This window comes from Bombyx mori, chromosome 12, assembly GCF_030269925.1.
Source record: "Bombyx mori chromosome 12, ASM3026992v2".
Lineage (NCBI taxonomy): Eukaryota > Metazoa > Arthropoda > Insecta > Lepidoptera > Bombycidae > Bombyx > Bombyx mori.
In genome coordinates this window covers 3,967,923-3,989,573 of record NC_085118.1, presented here as the reverse complement: position 1 = coordinate 3,989,573, position 21,651 = coordinate 3,967,923, and the positions used below count along the sequence as shown (strand labels likewise).

At 36.2% G+C, this 21,651-nt stretch overlaps 1 protein-coding gene across 1 annotated transcript in view; it reads left to right on the top strand.

The window, feature by feature from the left end:
- Window positions 1–21,651, top strand: part of LOC101741637 (zinc finger protein 177) — a 101,023-nt gene that overhangs the window by 42,343 nt on the left and 37,029 nt on the right. Inside the window, exons 2-3 of the mRNA XM_021350169.3 lie at window positions 17,095–17,205; window positions 18,287–18,458. Of these exons, the coding sequence (XP_021205844.2) occupies window positions 17,095–17,205; window positions 18,287–18,458 (283 nt within the window). The remainder of the gene's footprint in view (window positions 1–17,094; window positions 17,206–18,286; window positions 18,459–21,651) is intronic.

Below are 21,651 nucleotides of genomic sequence, written 5' to 3'. Positions count from 1 at the left end.
AATGCAGGATCTAGTGAAGAAATAATTGCTCATTTAGTGGTCACAGTAGTGGGAAACTTAAAGTAGCTCCACATATACATATTATTATACTTACATATATTTTATTGATATGAAATTCACTAGTGGTCGGCAATGGACACTCACTGCTGGTACGACGTCTTGTGTGCTCGCATGGGTAGGTACCACCACCTTGCCTATTTTTGAGACCTTAGAAGGCTTGTCTCAAGATGAATGGCGGCATTTACTTTATAGATGTCTATGGGCTCCGGTAACCACACTAGGTGGGCCGTCAGCTAGTGCACCCATCGAATAAATAAATAAAAATGCGCAAAATCGATAATTCGAGATTGTCTGATGTACGTAGCTTCAAAATATAATTACCGACGCCTGTTATTTTTTTGGTCGCAGATTGAAACAAATTCACTACATTGGCAACCTCTACTAATGCTAGTGTACTTCTCCACTACACAGCTACTATTGATTACTTTAAATAAATTAAAAATCAAGTGGATATAAAAAAATCTCAAAAACCGTAACAAATATGTGGCAGAAGAAAAACGAACCGCTAAAATTTATTAATAATAGATTGACACCTGTTTCGATTGTAAACAAGGTAATTAGCGTGTTTATCATTTAATAGCTTGTTGTTACGGGCTGGTGGGTAATTCCATCGCATAACGCACGTGGTATTCTGAGGCGTGACGTATGAATTACTCAACTCCGTGAAGCAACTAAACTAGGGTAGAATTTATTTAATATCAACTTATTTAATTTATAGTGGTTAGCACAACTATAAAATTATGAAAAAGTCGATGGATTTCACGCTTTTTAAAAAAGTTATTTAAACTTTTTAAATGTGTTCATAAGTATATTGATAAAACTAATGTAAACAAAAAAAAAACATCTGAAGCTATTATGAAATTATAATGTATCTGACCTGTTCCTTTACAATATTTATTTTTCAATTCATCATTCTCCTACACTTCGCCCAATCATCTCAGGTCGGCGCAACATGTTTTCTCCTTTCATACACCTCTATCATATACTATTTCTTCGCTCACTCCCCTCATACGTAATATCGTCTTTCACGCAATCCATCCATTTTTTCTTAGATCTACCTCTTTATTTCCACTACTACTATACTAAAATATTTTTGGTAGATATTTAACTAATATGTTCCTGTGTGTAAACTACTTAAGTTGGGGGTGCATTTCAACCCGCCGCCGCAACAGATAAAGATTTATGATTTTTTTTTAAACCACCGAAAGAGGTATACAAATATTGTATTTGTAAAGAACCTGAGAAAAATCGGTACATCGATACATGATTCATTTTTCCAAATCTGCAACAAAAAAATTTAAACATTGCAAACCAAATCTGGTTATTTTGAATCGTTTAAACAAATGTGATTTATGACCGAATAATTAAGTAGGATTGTAAGCATCGCAATAGCATGGTCTGCTGACTACCCTAATACTGTACAGCACGTGGTATACCGGAGCGTGTCGTATGAGTTCCGCGTCACGGTTGGTATTACAAATAATAGGCCATGACTAAATGCCATTTAACATGCGCCACCCAAGGCGTTGAATTCAAGAAGTTTTTTCATTGCTTTTCGTTTGTTCACTATGTATAGGTAATTGTATTTGGATAGCGCAATTGTACGTAAGGAACCATCTTACTACCGACACAGCTCCTAAATGGTCTGCGACTACTACCCTGATATTCTGTTGGAAATATGACATCGAAGTTTCTATTGGATAAGAAAATGTCTTATTAAAATTTTAAGCTTTCTAGTATCCCTGTCTCAAAAATAGGCAAAGCATCGATCCCGATTTTTTTGTATTCAGTACGACCTCACATAATTATTATGGTCATCTTGCCCACTGAGTTTCTCGCCGGATCTTCTCAGTGGGTCGCGTTTTCGATCCGGTGGTAGACTCTGCGAAGCACTGCTCTTGCTAGGGTCAGCGCTAGCAACACTTCGGCTTGAGCCTCGTGAGCTCACCTACTCGCTCGGTTACGCTGACATAGCCTCTCAAGGCTATCAGGTTAGGTCGAAAAAAATAGGTCATCTTAATGTGTGTATCCAAAGTACAAAATATATTTTTGAACATTTTTTTCCCTAAGTAACGTCCGAAAAGCAATTGGTATATTTAAATTATGTTACTTAATTTATTTTTACAAATTTGATCCTAAATAATAAATATTAAGTTTCGACAAAAAGAAAATACTGAACGAAAGAAGTTAAGCCCCAATCCAATTATTCTTTTTCGCAACATCAAAAAAAACAGAGGTGTCACCAATTTACACGGTCTAAGGCCCACCCTACTCATATATCACGGTGATTATAGCACATCGCAATAATACGTCACGCACAGTGTGTAGGGGTGTCCGGAAAAAAAATTAAGAAAATTTTTATAATAATAAAAATATTTACAAATCAAAAATATTTTCTCAACAGTATCATTTTACCTAATCTTAACTATAAGTTGTAAGACAGTTATTTTATAAGTAACGAGTGGTTAGCTTAGAGTTTTCTCAACTAGTTTTAACTGACTCCCCAAAATGTATTTACTTAATATTCGAATGCTTCCAATTACCGTTATTATAAAATAAATCTGTAATAAATCTGCCTAATGTCACCGGTAGATAAGTAGTGGAGGCAAAATATAAGAAATTCGATAACCCTGCTATTTTATTGGTGTTCCATACATCACCCCTCCGTCACGGTCAATATTGCACCCGACCACCGTGTAATGCTCGTGTTAACTGTCACTACATTGTAATTTAATTCTATTATGAAGTAATTGGAGAAGTGCTTACGAAGGGTGCGCTTTCGAAAAATAAAACCAACGAACCACTGGCGAAACATCAATCATAATTTTTAACGCATCGAGAAATTAAGAAGATTAATTTTCCACTTCAGATATACGTACATATATGTACTTCCTAAACGATTTTAAAACTCGACTAAAGATACAGATTTATTTACTTAAAAAAGATTATTGTTTGGCTGAGTAAGCCAGAAATTAAAATTATTTTCCTGTTTGTGTTTGTTTACTGAAAAATTAACTAGCGGCTTCGCTCTGCCCCTGGCATTACTGACGTCCATGTGCGACGGTGACCACTTACCATCAGGTGGGCCGTATGCTCGTCTGCCAACAAAGGCAATAAAATAAAATAAACTTAACAATGTTTTTACAACAAGTACAACTAATACAAGATTAACTCCAGTTTCGATTAGGTACATACACTAATATTTTTAGTGTTATTCAAATAGAAAAAAATCCTTGAAATCATTGCGATTTTCTTTAAAGGTATATTAGATAAAAATACTATATAATATAACGGCCGTCTGGTGTAGTGGTAAGTGACATGGTCATTACATACGGGGGTCGCGGGTTCGAATCCCGCCAAGGGAAGATATTTGTATGATAAATATAAATGTCTTTTCCAGGGTTATGGATGTATATTAAATATATGTATATGTTTATAATAAAAATCTTATATTTATTTCCGTTATATGGTACCTGTAACACAAGTTCTTTACGAACTTATCACGGGACCAGTTAACGTGGCGTGATTGTTAGTAAATATTTATTTATTTATTTATTTAAATACATTTTTTATAAAACTATCACATTGTTCTCCTTCAAATAGCTAAACTCAAAGAGCGATTAATTGAATAAAACGTTATCTTACATTCATTCCAACAGTTTTACGTGTCAAATTGCAGCCAATCTACGCGGCTAGTGGGTATCGAGTATCGAAATAAGATGCAATTTGCGCTCGTGATTGTTCGTTTGGGACAGCACTCGCCCTGCGGTTTTGCTTGGTGCAAATTATAAGTGAAAACGATTTTTACAAAGAGTTGCCAGAATTAGAAAATGCTCATGATTTTTATAAACTAACTTTTTTAGGTTTTTTTATTGCCGTATAGTCAGACGAGCATACGGCCCACCTGATGGTGAGTAGGTACCGTCACCCATGGACATCAGCAATGCCACGGGCAGAGCCACGCCGCTACACACCGCTAAAAGCTATTGATATATGTAACACAAAATCCTGTACTAATTAAAAGACTGCGCTCTTACGGTAAAATGGTTAAAGGATAATAACATTACTGAGTTTTACGACAAAGAAAATCTTTAACCATCTAAAAAAAATTATTGCTTAGATGGTTGGACGAGCTCACAGCCCACCTGGTGTTAAGTGGTTACTGGAGCCCATAGACATCTACAACGTAAATGCGCCACCCACCTTGAGATATAAGTTGTAAGGTCTCAGTATACAGTACGCAAATTATAATTCTGCGGGTTTGATTTTTATTACACGATGTTATTCCTTCACCGTGGAAGTCAATCGTGAACATTTGTTGAGTACGTATTTCATTAGAAAAATTTGTACCCGCCTGCGGGATTCGAACACCGGTGCATCGCTACACACGAATGCACCGGATGTTTTATCCTTTAGGCCACGACGACTTCAAAACTACCCCGACACATTTAAGTGTATCCATTACGCCGCTAAATAACCTGCTTCCGCGTTCATTCTATGACATAAGCCTCGTCGGCGGTGTGTCCAGTTGCAGTAATTTCATTTTACCCGCGGCCTTCACGAACTTGTGCCATTTTAGCAAATTATTTGCGGACTAATGTTTAATGCCACGTGCTTTATTGTATGTATTTGTAGAATGTGCCTCTCTTATGTTCGTATGTAATGTTGGATATTTATTAAGGTTTCCCTCTTAAATACATACATGTAATTTGAGGCGAATGTTTTTTCTGCATTTTATTTGAGCAACACTATCGTATGATATCGACATTCCAAATTCATTCCTAAAAGCACTTGTTTATCAAATATATTGCAGAGTCAATTCTTAACCGCTTTTCTAGAAAACGATGACAAGTGTTTCACAATAAATAGCATTTTCTTATAAATTACATTTGCAAAGAAAACCTTTTTTTAAATAGTTGCAAAAAACGTTACCTATTAATTGTTTTTTTAAGCTTTTTTTATGTATGTGGTATTACTGGTAGCCCTGAGGCCTCTCCAGTTTCACCAGGACAGATGAATGAGCACAGGCTCAGCCAGGAGGAGTGGGGTTTGCTAACAGCTGCCCGAGCGCCTCCAAAGGAGACCTAACAACTCAAGGGGAGCTACTTCGCGAATGAATCTACTACCGGATCGGAATCGCGACCCGCTGAGAAGATCCGGCAAGAAAATCAGCGGACTGATGCTTAGGTTAGGTTTCATGTTGATCTCTTTGCCGAGTTTGACGAGCTAAGGGCGTCTAATTCAAGGACTATTGGATCTGATAGATCCGTAAGGACGTTTCTAGGACGTCGACGGTGACTAGCTCCTGCGTGATCAGGTTTATTAAGCTCACGAATCATCCGCAAATCTACTTATTTCTTTGACGATTAGGTGGGCGTTGACATTATTAACGCGGCCCTCAAATTTAATATGTCACCAATAAGACTCCGATGAAATATTAACGGCTCGAAAAATAATTTCATCATAATGAATCAACGAAACTTTAATGACCGTAAAGACCTTGTGTGCTTATAAATTCCAAGATCATCTGGCTACTATATTCGTGTTGGAATAAAACGTGCAGACGAACCCTCGCCTTCGGAGCGCAATTTGGTGGCCGCACAGCAAATAATCGCTCCGGGCTGATCGTTGCATACAGTGCAATCATACCTTTAGAAATAAAGCCGCGTTTCCGACGCGACGATCAATCTTGAACGCATAACTATTACGTGTTCAGATCTTGTAAGTTTTGGGTACTATTTTGAAAGTTTGGTTTTAACTATTTAATTGGAGTGATTTTATTATCTTTATTATTATAAAAAAAAAAACATTAGTTTGTAAGTGAGTTTTAAAATTTTAATATAAAATTAAGCTGAGAAAATATCTCGTAATTCCTAGATCACTTTCAGAGGGCTTCACCAACTTGAGAGAGCTGATATTCTTTTTAGAAGAGTTTTAGTAACAGCAAGAAAATTCTCATCAAGATGCGGAAAATAAACTTTTTACTGCCTTTGTAGGCCGATGAGTGGTTACCGTCGCCCTTGGACTTCAGCAATACCACGGGCAGAGCCAAACCGCTGCCTACCGAAGAGGTGCAGAAACTAGACCATTCTCAAGCATATAGTACCTACAAATCTAATAATTAATTTATGATACTAATTTTTATTTTGTAAAGTAAATAATAAAATTATACAATAAGCTACTTCCAAAGAAATATATAATATAGTAATAATATTTACGGTATTCCAAATGGCTACTTCAATTATCATTAAAGGATTGCGATACAATTCAGTCGCTACAGTGAAAGCGGCCATTATTTAAGTTTGCGTACAAACACGACGCAGGCGCATGCAAGCCTCAGGCCCGGACGTTCGATTCGGCTTCTGTTTAAAAGCGATGTCTTAAAATTAGTGACGTGTCCTTAAAGGAAAATAAAAAAAAGGTTCTTTTCAATTACGAGATAAAAGTTATTGCTATAATATACATTGAAATAAAGAAATTCGCTATTTTTTTTAGGGAATTCAATCTTAACGCAGCAAGATTATGCATACTTGCCTGCACTTAGCCGGGCAGATTATCATCAATGAAATACCTCGCTGGTCAAGTGAACTAACTATTATAGGTACCCATGTTCGGTGTTCGATGCCCGGTCAGAATCTAATGCTCTGGTAAAAAATGTCGTATGCGCAATTGAGTCCGTTGATTATGGACTTTGTTTATTATAATTCATTGAAATAATGTAATACAACCTTACCCTACTACGACTATCACTAATTGTATGAAAAACATCGATCTCTTGAAATTATTGGTATTAAAGTTTATAGTTCGATAATGGTAGAATGACAGAAAGCTTTATAAGTGTGTCACCAACGCCAAGCATAGAAACATACATTTTATTATTTGCCAAAAATATTCTATAATATCTACGCCAATCGAAGCAACAATACATACATAGTAGATTAGGTAAATATTCAAGAACATAATATGTAAAGTTATCGAGATTTCCAAAAGTCGCATTTAAGTAACAAATAATGTGTGATACTTTCGCTCAATGTAAGTATTTTTGTTGCCTGTCATATTTTTTACTTCCTATATATTTGCTGAAGTATGATGATAAGTAATATAATCGAAAAATCTTTGTACATTTACGAATATTAATGTTTTTATTTAAACTTTTCATTTTCATTCAATCAATAAATTCTAAGTTAACGTTGTCCATAGCTTACACCAATTTGAAGTATTTTTAGTAGACTGTGACTTAGTTTTGCCGGTCTTTATGAAAAACAGCGACCACTCACCATCACGCGACTCGTCTGATCTTTTAGTTTTGAGTATTTTATTTATGAATAAAACACGTCTACACAAAAAAATTCACCCGAGCGCGTTGATTTGAAACGTTGTATGTAATTTGTTGTGAATTATTAAAGAGGTTTCAGAATGGTCCTTAAAAATTAACAGTGTTTTAAAAAAATGAAACTATATATGAAAATGAGAAAGTGATTATTTGTGTTGAGACAAAAAGAAAGGATCGTACTGTGAGATTGAATAACACTATTGTATTCAGGTTTTTTAAGTATTTCAAAGTGAAGCTACTGTACTTACTGGAACTATTGTCCTACTATCCTGAAGGATAGAATATTCGTAATAATAAATACCTAAGACTTCTATCATATTAAATATCTCAAGAAGTTTTTCCGCATTTATTTTATGTATAGTCACCGGTAAGTAATATAATAATAATAATCAAGGAGTAGTCACCCACGACCATTTACCCCAAACTAGTTTTAAATATGTATATAGATACTAAAGAATGGGATAATAATCAAACAAACCCGTTCGTCACACTAATGTTTGCTTGAGGCGGTAATCGAACCCACGAACCTCAGCGCAGAAGTCAAGTGTGCAAACTACTGCACCATCTCGTCTGTCAATTAATAATAGGTATTTCATTAAAAATTCAAACAATTAATCGATCGAGTACTTAACGCATTTTCGACCAGTAAATACCATATTTGGAAAATCCTGAAATTCTACCGTTTAAATTTCAAGGGAATAGTTTTTTTTATAAGAATTTCGAACCCAAGTCTAATGAATATCAAAAAAAGTACATATATTATACAGGTATATGATAGCGTTCCCTCCAGCCCCCCAGACCCGACTCCTCGAAATCCTTTATACTGGACTGCTTATGGGCTATTTTAATTAATATGGCAACAAATGACCCATCTCAGCTACAAAAAAAAATTGGTTAAAGTTCGATTAAATTTTTATATAGATATTTAAAAGAATTCGTTTCATCAGTGTACAAGGTCCCTTATACGAACGTGCATCTGCAGATATTCACTTGACGCCCTCGACTGAGCTTCTGGTATTTAATTTAAAAATCGTGATACAGCCAAATAGCCTGTTGTGATATCATTTATATACCAAATACCTACATTATAATATTTCTCTTGCCATTGTTTAATAGTGAAATTGCTCAAACTAGTTCAAGGCAAAGTATTAAGTGGTTTCCAAAACCCATTGGCAGATAATGATGAATTATAAATGTTGAAGTTTCCAAAGCTTCAATGCAACGGCTGGTCAATTAGAATGCATTTTTTTTGTTTTTTTTTATTGCTTGAATGTTTAGACGAGCTCACAGCCCAACTGGTGTTGAGTGGTTACTGGAGCCCATAGACATTTACAATGCAAATACGCCACTCACCTTGAGGTATAAGTTCTAAGGTCTCAGTATTGTTACAACGGCTGCCCCACCCTTCAAACCGAAACGCATTACTGCTTCATGGCAGAAATAGGCATGGTGGTGGTACCTAGTCGTGCAGACTCTCATGAGGTCCTACCACCAGTAAAAAACTGCATAACTGGTGCTCAAATGGTTTTTTTTAAATCTTATCTAAAAATTCGCACCCGCTTTTTCCACCTCAGAGGGTCGTGATTGCGATCCGGTTATAGATTCAGCACTGTTCTTGCTAGAGCAGATGTTGGCAATTCTCTCATGCTGAGCCTCGTGAATTCGCCCACCTAACTAGACAAGTGGAGATAGAGATAGGTGGAGATTGAATAGCTCCTCGTGGCTACTGATAGTTCCCGCTCTATTCAATGTAAAATGTGTTCAAAGCCAATATGTTCCTGTAACCTGTATGTAGTAGTAGGGTATATTGAGTACGAACTTTCAGACAGTATCTTGCGGACTCTTTCGTCTGCAAACCAATCAAGCGCGGTCTTAAAAATACTGTTCCAAATAAATACCTTCTGAAAATAACTACTTTAAAGTTAGATGGTGACATTCGCATTTCGGTGTCTATGGCCTCTGGAAACCGTTCAATACCCACTCGATAGATGTGCTCACGTCTACTGGTAAAAAGCTTCGATAGCTAATTTATAAATTTCAATTGACAAATTGCGATTTTTTACTCCAAACAAATTGGCAATGTACCTACCAAAAACGAGCGGTGCGTGCTCCTTTCTTGAAAACGATCTTCTGAAAACATAACAGTTACTGTTCGACCACGAGTGGTTGTGATTAAATGAAATATTGATACCGTCTTTCAAGAAAAAAAAAACGGAATCGATATCGAACAAACAGAGAAAAAAATCGTAATTGGAACGTTTCCCATTACGCACAACTCAATAATTGTTTCATATCGATAAAGAAACGCATTCTGGACTCCCTTACGATTGACGTCAATTAAATTTGATAGAGACCATTTAGGTGATTGATTAAAAATCGATACTGAATCGATTGCGGCATTCGTTGTAATGGAATCGGTGTTTCTTCGTCCGCGGACGGAATAACAGTGTTGCCCTAATAAACTAACGGACGGGGTGCAGTGCGCGTTTCATAACATTTTTATTTTCATTTTATTATCGTTATAATGATTTATGGCAATAACAAGCAGTGATACGAATGATTATACAGAGAATGAGCATGAAGCTATAACTAATTTTAACTGTGTTTTTATTGTGTAATGATTTGAATTCATGAAGAACGTTATCTTTTAGAATGCTGATTAGCTATAGATAGTTAACTGCGTAGTGTAATTGAAAAAGTACCTTTCAGATTCTAAGCAAATAAAAACAATGAAATCAAATTCGCTTCACGTTGAAATTGACTGCAGTCCACAGATGCTTATTAATTTATCTATATATTAATACGTGAAGCAAAAACTTTGTATCCCTTTTTAAGAAAATTGCGCGGACGGAGGAGTATGAAATTTTCCACACTTATAGAGAATATAGAGAAGAAGTGCACAATGCTAATTTTTTATTTAAATTATGCATAAAAGGTACATTAAATCAATAAAGAAAACATTACACACACTACATACCATGTATTTGACGCACACACGCATGCATACTATTTATTGTCAAACTTTTGTTCTTGACGTCTGTGGTCAAATTGAGAAAATAGATTAAATATTGTTTGTCTTTATTAATATTTTTTTATAGTGAAGCCTTGGCGAAATTTGTGATTATAGAAGTATAAAATACAATCATAATAGTGTACAAACTTACAATTCCAATTAATTATAGTCGAATTTCGACTACTGCGGGACCTCTAGTAAATTACAAATTTGTCTACATATAGGTACTTTGTGCTTTGCATGCCAATTCCCAAATTTGTATTTGAGTAATAAAAATCGCGACCAATGATTGATTTATGATTGAAATAGAAAGACAGTGATTACAATTTGATTTAGTAGACTGATTGTACGTGTTGTTTATGTAAATATTTGAAACTAACTTTCTTTGTCTTTCAATAGTAAGAATCGACCTCTATGAAGTAGAAAAGGGGTATCTGCCTTCAAAACACGTTTTTTTTTATTGCTTATGTAGTTGGACGAGCTCACGGCCCACCTTATGCTAAGTGGTTACCGGAGCCCATAGACATCTACAACGTAAACGCCGCCACCTACCTTGAGATAATAGGTCTAAGTTCTCAGTTTTTACAGTACAGTACAATTTTTAGAGTACATGTCCTACTATGTAACACTATTCACGATGTTATTTTTATTATTATTATTAATACTTTATTTCAGTTTTTTTTTTAAATCATGACCTTTTGTTAGTAGTAATTACTTATAATCTATGTTAGTAACTTAAAAAATCTAACACGTAACTATCATTATATACATTTTATAATGAACATATGTTTTTTTTTCACTCAGTCTTCTCTTTCTAACTCTCCCTGCGTTAGTCAGAGACTAGAGTGTGCGTCATTTGTGCAAAAACGTGGACAGCACAAAGAAGCCCAGACTGTCGTTTCGGGTTTAACGGTACCCTTGATTTATGGCATCGAGAAATCAAAATAAAACGATTAGAACGGACGGAGGAGGCGGTCTTTTGAATGGTGCGTGATTTTTTTGTCGGAACCTGCCTTAATCATGATCGAATAGTTGCAACTGTATTCGGCTTTTAGGGTTCGATTCACTCTTTTAGGCAGCATTATACAGTATTTTAAAAATATAATGAAAAACATTTATACGTTACGGATTTATTCACCACGGAGCTGAGAGAGACAAATCGTAGAGTATGGTCACACTGTTGAATATTAACAATTTCAAGTAGAATTAATGCTCACAGAACATTATAATAATAATAATATAGGAATGTCATTTTATTTATTACTGGTTGAAACTCATTAGAGAATTTTTCACTAAGTATCATTATTTTTTTACCATTAAACATTGTTTTTGCAATTTTAACAGAAGGTAAGCAAATTTGTTAATCATAACGTTCAAAGTGGGAGAAAAAGAAAGTTGGTTATAATAGCTCTCTTATTCGTTATTAAGCAATAAGCTATGCCGAACTTTTACTCCCGACTCTACAATACACCTTCGATTTTAATGAAAATTAACCGCCGACAAAATTAAGCTATATTTTTAATTAATTTCTAAAAGCTGTTATGTACATTTAAAAACACTATTACGAACAAATCCGAATCTAATTAATACTGCATTTACGGTTTAATTTCGTTTTTATCATTATCATTTAATTTTATATCCGACGTTTTAAATGGCTGCAGTTTTCGTCGTCACAGCCGATTACGGAATGTCGTCGATAGTTTAATCGCTCAAGATTAAGCTGTAAAATAGTTTTAATTACGTCCAAGACTAGCCAGAATATACTAATACGTAGATGATACTAAATCTTAAATCTCGTAATTGAATTGTAAAATTGGCATACGGCCAAAGACAAGGAGGTAAAAAAAAAATTAAAAAATTTCTTAGCTATTCGCTGGACGGGATTCAATTCGATATTTAATCTGCACAGACTACTTCAACGTGCCTACAGATTATGCAACAACATTGAAATAATATAATATAAATTAGTATTAATATTAAAAAAGTTCAATTACGTCAATAAATAGAAACACGGCGATCGCATAAGTCAAAAATATTTTACGCATAAATATAATTCTTATATTATACTAATATATTCCTCTTATAAAATAATTTAATCAAGATCATGTTTGTTCCCATACAAATTGATATTTATTATTTTTTGTATTGAAAATTAACGAGCTTAATCTCGCACAATATTAGCGTTCAATTTACATATTTATTATCGATATGATCACGTCGTGATCATCAATCGGTTCTCATATTTTATATCGTATTTAATGTCGTTTGAATATTGATTTGTAGGAGTTGTAGACCAGAATTGAATCTAAACTAAACTATGGTAGCTAAGAAAATCGATTTCTTGTTACGTAAATTGGATAATCGATTTTTTCCTACCACCAATTAGAGTAACAATTAGTGCAGTTGTAATTATAACTTTTTTGAATTGAAGCGACTGCGTTTGGTTTGTAGACCTTATCATTTAGCTAGAACGGGTAAGCGAAATCAAGAGCCCACTAGGTAGGGGAGGGTTTCCTAACAACAGCCCGAGCGCTCCCCAACGTTTGCTAACACTTAAATAATCCACAATCACAGCGAGTAGTGTCGCAAATCTTTCAACTAAAAAAAGCATTATAAAGTTAAAACTGGTGATACGACGGTCTGTTTCTATCGCATCGCAGTCATGAGTTCTAGTTTTAAAGGAACACCCCTTACAAAATAATACCACATGGTCTGTGAACTCTTATAACCGTGTAAAGAGTATTATTAGTAAGCCGGTCACCGTCCTCGTCGAAACCGTGGCTTGCGACGAAGGGCTCGACGAGCGAATTAACCCATAGACACAGCCCACTGAGTTTCTCGCCGGATCTTCTCAGTGGGTCGTATTTCCGATCCGGTGGTAGATTCTGCGAAGCACTGCTCTTTTTAGGGTCAGTGTTAGCATGACTCCGGTTTGAGGCCCGTGAGCTCACCTACTAGTTAAGGTTACGCTGAAATAGCCTCTCAAAGCTATCAGCTTAGGTAGGAAAAAAAACAAATTAAGTAAGAAAGTTAAGTTTAATGATTGGTTGGACTGATAGTAATACAGTTTCATAGTATTTCATTCTGTTGAGTTAATTCGGTAATGATTTTCGTTTCTCTCTACAATACGCGTTACTAGACTCGAAGAATTAAATTACCCCAGCATTCGTTATATCCTTAAATCCCATTCATTTGATTGTCGGATTGAATTTTGCGGCTCACTGCTGTCTTGCTGTTCATGTTTGAAGTAATTTTCACGTCATTACGTACCAGTAACCTCGGTACAGCGGTTACTTGAAAGATATCTAATTCTCAAAGATTAACAAAAAAATAGAAGTGTTATACGTACGGTACTATCTTGTGTAAAGATTTAAAACCTAGTTCAGTTTAGTTTTAGAATGTTCTGTATCTTCATAGAGCTATATGAAGAAGTTTAATTGCATAGATTTTCATGCGTGTTATTAAGGGGTATTTATAAAAGCATGAAATTGGGAAATTTTTATCGTCAAGACTCTAAAAGGTATATACCGTTTAACCGATACTAAATACCTTTTAGCTAGCTTATCGTTTTTGAGCGCACTAGATTTGTCTTGATTAGTGTCAATACAAATTTATTATCGTTTGTAATACTATAATAATATAATAATACTTGTATAATACTAAACAAAATAATGGGTATGAAACTATTTTGCTTTTTGCCTTTTAGTAGATAGATAATTATTGCATACTATTCGTTTTTTATTGAGTTATTTATTCATTGGCAAGTGCAATGTGGGAAGTGGAAAGGCTGAGATTATGATGACGATGATTCATTTTTTTAGATGAGTGTGTTGTTCCTTCAAAATTAATAACAATTATCGCCTCCATCACCTACTGGTAAGGAATATATATACTTCAAACCTCATGAAAAATTGCAGTACGTGACAGAAATTAATTATTTTGAAAAGCATCGTAGGAAATAGACAAGAGACAATATGAATGGTGTTTTCATTTATTATAGAGATAAATCATTAAGTTCGATTCATCTGATTTTATTTTACGACTGCAGTAAAATGATGAAAACGTAAATATTCGACGAAACACGAACATGATTATTAATATAATTAATATCGTCACGACTTCTGACTTTCGTAATTCATCAAACGTCTTAATTACGATAGATCATTAATGGCATCGGTTAACATTCTCTCATTACGACGAGTCAATTTCCGAAGTAATGAATTATACCTTTAAAATTGTTTCAAGCGTATTGAATAATCTTTTCTTTTTGGTAAATTTAGACAAAGCAGGTGTAATCATCACAAGGTATCGCTATTGACAGACACAGCACTTCTGTCTAAAATTTTTTTGTCTATATCTCATAAATTTTCATAAATCTGAGATATTGGTGCCGACGGACCACCCAGTGTTTATCCATCTATTACAAAGATTTCGCGAACTTGGAATTTTGCACAAAGACCTCTAGGAGTGCTTTAAGACCAAATTCCAATGACGTGCAACTGTGGCCAAGATTAGACTTCGCGGTAAGAAAAACAATCTTTCACCGACGAACGCGTTAAAGCAAAAAAAGTTCAATGATATAATTTTAAAACGGGACACATCTGTTTCGATAAATATTATTCTGTGAGAGGTCTGATTAGAGAAATGCGCGCAATCTGCATTGCTTTTATGATAATGCGGTTAAGCTCACTATCCACTGTTTTACATGTTGTGCATTCAGATTATAAACGACTGTTTCATTTGATTGTGTTTAAATAAAATTAATTCCGTATCATAAAATTTACATTCGTTCTCGGAATTACAAAACTTAATCTCGAACAGTAGCTTTATGATTGTAACCTGCGTTTATCTCTTTAGCGTAGCAACTCAAACTCTTTGAATAGTTATAAATACATTAGCTAGATTTCCGTAGCAATTCGTGGACGTGAAGAATAAGCGAGAACACAAGTCTGCATGTTTTATAAGATTTGATAAAATAAAACATTTCGCTACCCAAACCTTCGGAAACCAAATTGACAGCACATTCACTTTTCACTGAACTTCATACTTGACGAAAACATGTAAATGTATTATTGTATAGCAGCTGTCCACGTGGATGTATCGCTCACTCAAGTAGGCGAGAGACAGAGGTCGAGCGCTGCCGAACGCGAAGGCCGATTGTGCCTCTTTGTCGCTCGTTGCGCGCTCTCGCTTGCACTTCAAGCCTTAAATGGAACGCCTCAATGGGTCATGTTTTTTCGTGCGTGCAGCCAGCTCCATCGAATTATAAGACGTTGTCACGTCAAAAAACATCTTAGATCTAATAGAGAAAATGGTTGGTGTTTATCTGCCACCTGGAATCGTCTTACCGTGTAGATGTAAACTTTAGGTTTCATACTTCAGTGATGTAAACCCAAGGTAAACAAATTGGAATATCTGAAGATACTATTAGTTCGCTCCAAGTGAAATGAAATGTAGGTCTAGAAATAAATTTCACAGAAAAATAAATGGTACTAGTTAGCAGAATATAGCAATGTCGACAAATAACACGTTACTCTTCCGTGATTTTTATATTTTTGTTATTGATTAGATAGGTAGACGAGTTCACGGCCCCCCTGATACTAAGAGGTTGCCGGAGCCCGTAGGCATCAACAACGTCAACGTTATCCTCTTTGAGTTATGAGTTCTTAGTTGAAGCTTTACAGTACAACGGCTGTCTCACCCTTCAAACTGAAACGTATTATGACTTCACGACCCCGAAAACTGTTAACTATTCGAAATGACCGGAATAATATTATATAATAGTGATACTAAAAACGTGATATTAAGCCGTAAAAGTGATTTTAATTAATTCGAAGATTATACTTCTAGTGTATATTTATATTACTGTTAATTATGGTCTTAGCTCCTTTGTTCTTTCTATGAAAACGTAATGACCGCTTTGTGGCCAAGATTAATGGGATGGTAGTAATATACTAAAACGATTATTAACGCAGATTTGTATTTAATTTACAATTGCCATTTGTTGTCATACGGTCCGTCTTAAAATACTTCGAATCGGGCCAAGTTGTATTTCTTTCTATGTTTGATAATTATTTATACGGCTATAATGTAGGATTTTTTTTAAATAATTCATCTAAAATTACACTCGAGACTCGAAGTTCTCGAAGACTCTCTAGTTCAGAGACGAATTGATAAAAAGCGATTTTTTTAGTGAAACTTCTTTATCGACGTAGGGAGGAAAAACGTATGTAACGTTTTTCGGTTACGCGCCATCTTAATTTCTTCCGTTACGCGCCATGTTTATTTTATTTCTATTTAGTTTGTTATCAACAGACTTCGCTGCGCGTAAATTCAACAATTCCTGAATCGCGGTGACAAGATGCTACACAGTTGATAGACGTTCTCGTATTTCTCTTGCTAAATCATACCTACCTGGCGTCGGGATACCGCGATGCAGGCGGTTCCCCCTGGGCGAGGCTGCTCCATTGCACGGCGGAGTGGTTGACCCTTGCGATTATTTTTATATTTTATGTTTCACTTCTACCGTGTGTGCACACACACATTTTTCCTTTTTGATTTGAAAATTATTCCTTCATAGTGAATGAGATATGTTGGTCCTAGAGGAACATAGCAGCTGTACTTGCTGCTTGTCAAGCCTATAAAAGTTGACACGTACATACAGCATTAACGTTCTCTTACTACGCAGGTTCGACACCGGTTCGGCCTGTTTGATGAGGTGTGCACGACAGGCGGCATCCAAGTTCGACACTGCAATTGGGTGCGATTCCTAAGGGTTTCCGAAAATTATGGACCTCATGTAAGTACATATTAGAACAGTGCTTCCCAACCTTTTTTGTGTCACGCCCCACTGTAACATTTCTAAAATTTTTATACGCCCCATAAATAATTTTTAACATTATAAAATTGATTTGTTCACTTAAGAAACACAAATGATAGGATTTAGGAAGAAATCACTATGAAATTTTTATCAGAACACAGCAAGTAATATTTCAAAACATATAATAAAAAACTGAAATTCAAATTCAAAATTTTTTTAATACAGGTTTTCTATATTAATTTAGTGGATTGCTCCCCTTAATTAACAAATTGCCCCTTTGCGGGGAGTGGGTCTCATTTTGGGAAACACCGTATTAGAACATGTCCATTAAGAAAACTTTGTTTTATCTAGGAGTCTCTTAAGGTTCTCTCTTGCCTCTGCATATTGATCAGTTTGACTGAGATGATGATTTTTGAGATAATATGCTATTACAAATGCAGAAATAGTATAGTTTAAAAATGCCAAGTTCGCGTATCTGCCTCAAAGCTAGACATTGATCATTCAATCAGACAAGAATGAGATAATCAATTATTATTCGAACCACATAACACCACAACGTCAATACTCTGACTTACTTTAAGACGCGAGCCCGAAGTACTCATTATATTGTATAAAAATTGAGAACGAATAAGTGCTTTGTGGCAGCAATAGGCAGAATGGTGGTACCCATACGTATGGGCTCACGATATGCCTTATCTATAGTAGAAACTACTAGTATTTTGGTTTTGTAGTGACTTAATAACTTAATCTCTCACAATATAACTAACTTAACTGGTGGTAGGACCTCTTGTGAGTCCGGACGGTTAAGTACCACCGCCTTGCCTATTTCTGCCGTGAAGCAGTAATGCGTTTCGGTTTGAAGGGTGGGGAAGCCGTTGTAACTTACCTGAGACCTTAGAACTCATATCTCAACGTGGGTGGCACATTTACGTTCTGGATGTCTATGAGCTCCAGTAACCACTTAACATCAGGTGGGCTGTGAAAAAAAAATGCCTTATCGATAGTAGAAACTATTAGTTTTTTCGCTTTGTAATGCTTTAATAACTTAATCTTCTGATAGGTAAACTTAGTCTGCACAAAAGTAAAGGGCGAACCAGTCTACGAGACAGTGAAGCCGGTGTCTGCTCACACGGAGCTCGTCGTCTACTACCTACCAGAGAGACCAGAAGAAATGTTCTTCGTCAAAATGAGGAATAACCTGTATAGACAGACCATGGACTCTATTTTGGAAGGTAAGCCATAATTTACGTGCAAGAAATATTGTGGATTACACAGTGATATGTGAGCTAGGACGGGTAGCTACTATACGTTTTGGTTTTACATTTGGGCAACCATTGTGCTATAAAACTGAGGCTTAGAACTCATGTCTCAATATGGTTGGCGGCATTTAGGTGTTGATGTCTATGATCTCCGGTAACCACTTATCAGGTGGGCCGTGAGCTCATTCATCCATCTGAGCAATAAAAAAGCTATTTGTGTTACACAGAGTTAGGTACATACAGAACTGGCAATATCAATGCATGGTATGTTTAGTCATTTTTATTTTATTTACTCATCATATTTTTTGTGAACACAAAATCTTTGCACGATGTGTCATTGCCAATTGGTCGGGGGACGCGACCCTCGTCTTCTTAAGCTACTGTTATTCCGTTTCCTTAACTCACCCGTTGTCGCAGTTTTCACTAATCAGTCTTCATGGCAAATGATTTCTTAGTCCTAGTCCTTGGTCCTAATTTTCCGTAAATTTATTCTCAGTACGGCACTTAATCCTCACAGATAGGTTAAATATTATAATTCCTCCTATTTGTGACTTAAGAGATTCACGCATTCCAGTCTGATCGCGCCGTTAGTTCTGGTACCTCCGGCGTTAAGTATATTGGATTACACTATGTGCTAGATCAACGGTTCCCAAACTTATTTTGTCTACTGCCCACTTTGAGAATAAATTATTTTTTAACGCTCCTATTTTTTCACCTACTTAAGAACCACTATAGCGAGAGCTCAGTCGGTGTCTAAGAGTCCTCCTAGATGAAATTACAAATCGCCTCCCCGACCTCTACAGAATGCCTTAATTTTTTATTGGGTCTCTTACCGCCGCCCTTGGGTCCTCCAGCGCCCACAAGGGGGCGTTATCGCCCACTTTGGGAAAGGCTGTGCTAGAACAATGCTCATTGAAGCAAATGAATTTAATTTTCGTTCGTAAAGTTACATTATTATAGTATTTGTACCAACATTAAAACACATAAAACCGCTTCACAATTATTACGTATAACCAGGCAATAATGTTTATGAGAATAGCTTCAATGACCGTTGGCCGTTGACAGATTTTATTAAATACTTAACAATATTTTAACTGGCTATGAGCTGTACTTACGTGTACTAATTGCGTACCAATTCAACTGAAACATTAAATTTTATTGTAAATGGAATTATTTTAAAACGGGAGCGCATTCTTTTCATATTATAGTGACCATATAATCGAATGACGGGACAGTGCAACTGCTAGTTTGTGTCGGCAAGATGCTTTCCAGGGTACGAGGACGTCCAAGCAGAGCCCCTTGCTTCTTCTTCTTCCTAGTCGGATACTCTTGGCAGAATAGGCGTGGCTGTTGATGGACAGGGTTGCGTTTCGTCATTGCTACTCGCATCCAAGGCAGCCGCACGTTGAGCGATGTTCCTCCATTGGAGACGGCTGTTAGCATTACGAGAACATTGTACTGCGGATGCTATGTATTAAGCCCGTTGCTCTGTACCGCTAGTTATTCTATTCAGGCCATTTTTATTTGAAACAGCCATCAAGTGTTAAGTGATTACTGCAGCCCATAGATATCACAGTGGAAATGAGCTGCCCACTGTGAGACATGAGGTCGATATCTCAATTGTATTGTATAACGGTTATCAATTTGATACGAATGGTTGCTTCAGAAATAGGACAGTGATGGCGCTAGGTCTCGCGTTATGTTTATCTAACTGATTAAAAAAAAAAAAATTGTTGCTACTTCTTCACGGGCGGTTTTCTGTGTCGGCGTGAGAGTCGCTGCCTCAAACAGGCATGGTTGATAATATGATGTTTACAAATATGGATCAAACGCAACGGATTACGGTGCAACCATCTGTTTTCGCATGCAATACTGTTGCATCATAATTTTTATCAATATATACGATTCACCGGGCGTCTTGTTGGGTATTCCCTGGACCGCACGCCGGCAATGTATCCATCCTAGCTCAGATCAAGATCCGGACTAGACTCTTGAATACTTTGGCCACATTGCAAGGAAAGACAGTGACATCTTGGAGAAATTGGTGGTCACTGGAAAGGACGAGGGCAAGCGACCAAGAGGCAGGAAACGGGTCGGGCCGTTGGACGGACCAGATTCGTGCAGCCCTTGATACCACAGTGCACGATGCTCTGCACTCAGCTGCAGTTCGGAACAGATGGTGGTGCATTATAAAAAAACAAACTGTTTCAAGGCCATGACCTTCAGTAATGAGTAAACCGACGCAAGGAGGAGGAGGGCGTCTTATGCTTTAAGACCAAGAGGGTAACTTTTGTATTCCAGCCAAATTCCTGTCATTGAATGTGAAACGATCCATTTTTATGTATTAAGCAAGGTCGTTCAAAATAAAAAAATACACGCCCATTCGATTAAAATGACGAGTTTCTGAATTGTAAATAATAATCTATATCCAATTTCGCGTGATTACAATATTTAATAGCAACAAACAGGTACATAATACTCATTTAACGATGCGAATCTAACGTTCGGACCATTGGATGCCCATTAAGAATCTAGCACCTTAAATTTTTTTTCTATCAATTTGTTGTATTATCTTGATTAATTTGTTTACTTTTTTTTTTAAATTAACATGACGTGACTAAGTGGGCTCTTTCACACGGTAATTTTCTATGTATGAGTTTTTATGATTAACTATTTACACTGAATCAATTGATTAGGTTGGCCAGTAACTTAAATTATCAATAGTTGTATTTTATTTCTTAACACATCACACGTTTTAGTTCTCAACACACTCAACATGGTAAATCATGGGCCTTCTATAAAATACCAAACATCAACTGTAGAAATCTCAATCGGTTAAGGGATCTCAAGGGATTATACTAGCTTCCCAGAACTTGTAAGGGAAGCTCACGGGGCTCAGCTCGAAACATCGCTAACATATGCCATAGCAATGCTTCGCTGAATCTATCTCCAGATCGGAATCGCGACCTACTGAGAAGATGCGGCGAGAAACTCAGCGGACTGTGTCTATGGGTTAAGTTGCATGTCGAACCTTCCTCCTATTCGACAGGTTTGACGAGAACGGCTCTGATTGCTTGGAATACCTAGAAGTATCGAGAGTCGACCGGGAGGACTAGTTATATGGTATTCAATGACTAAGCATTCCACCACCGAAGCCACCAAGATA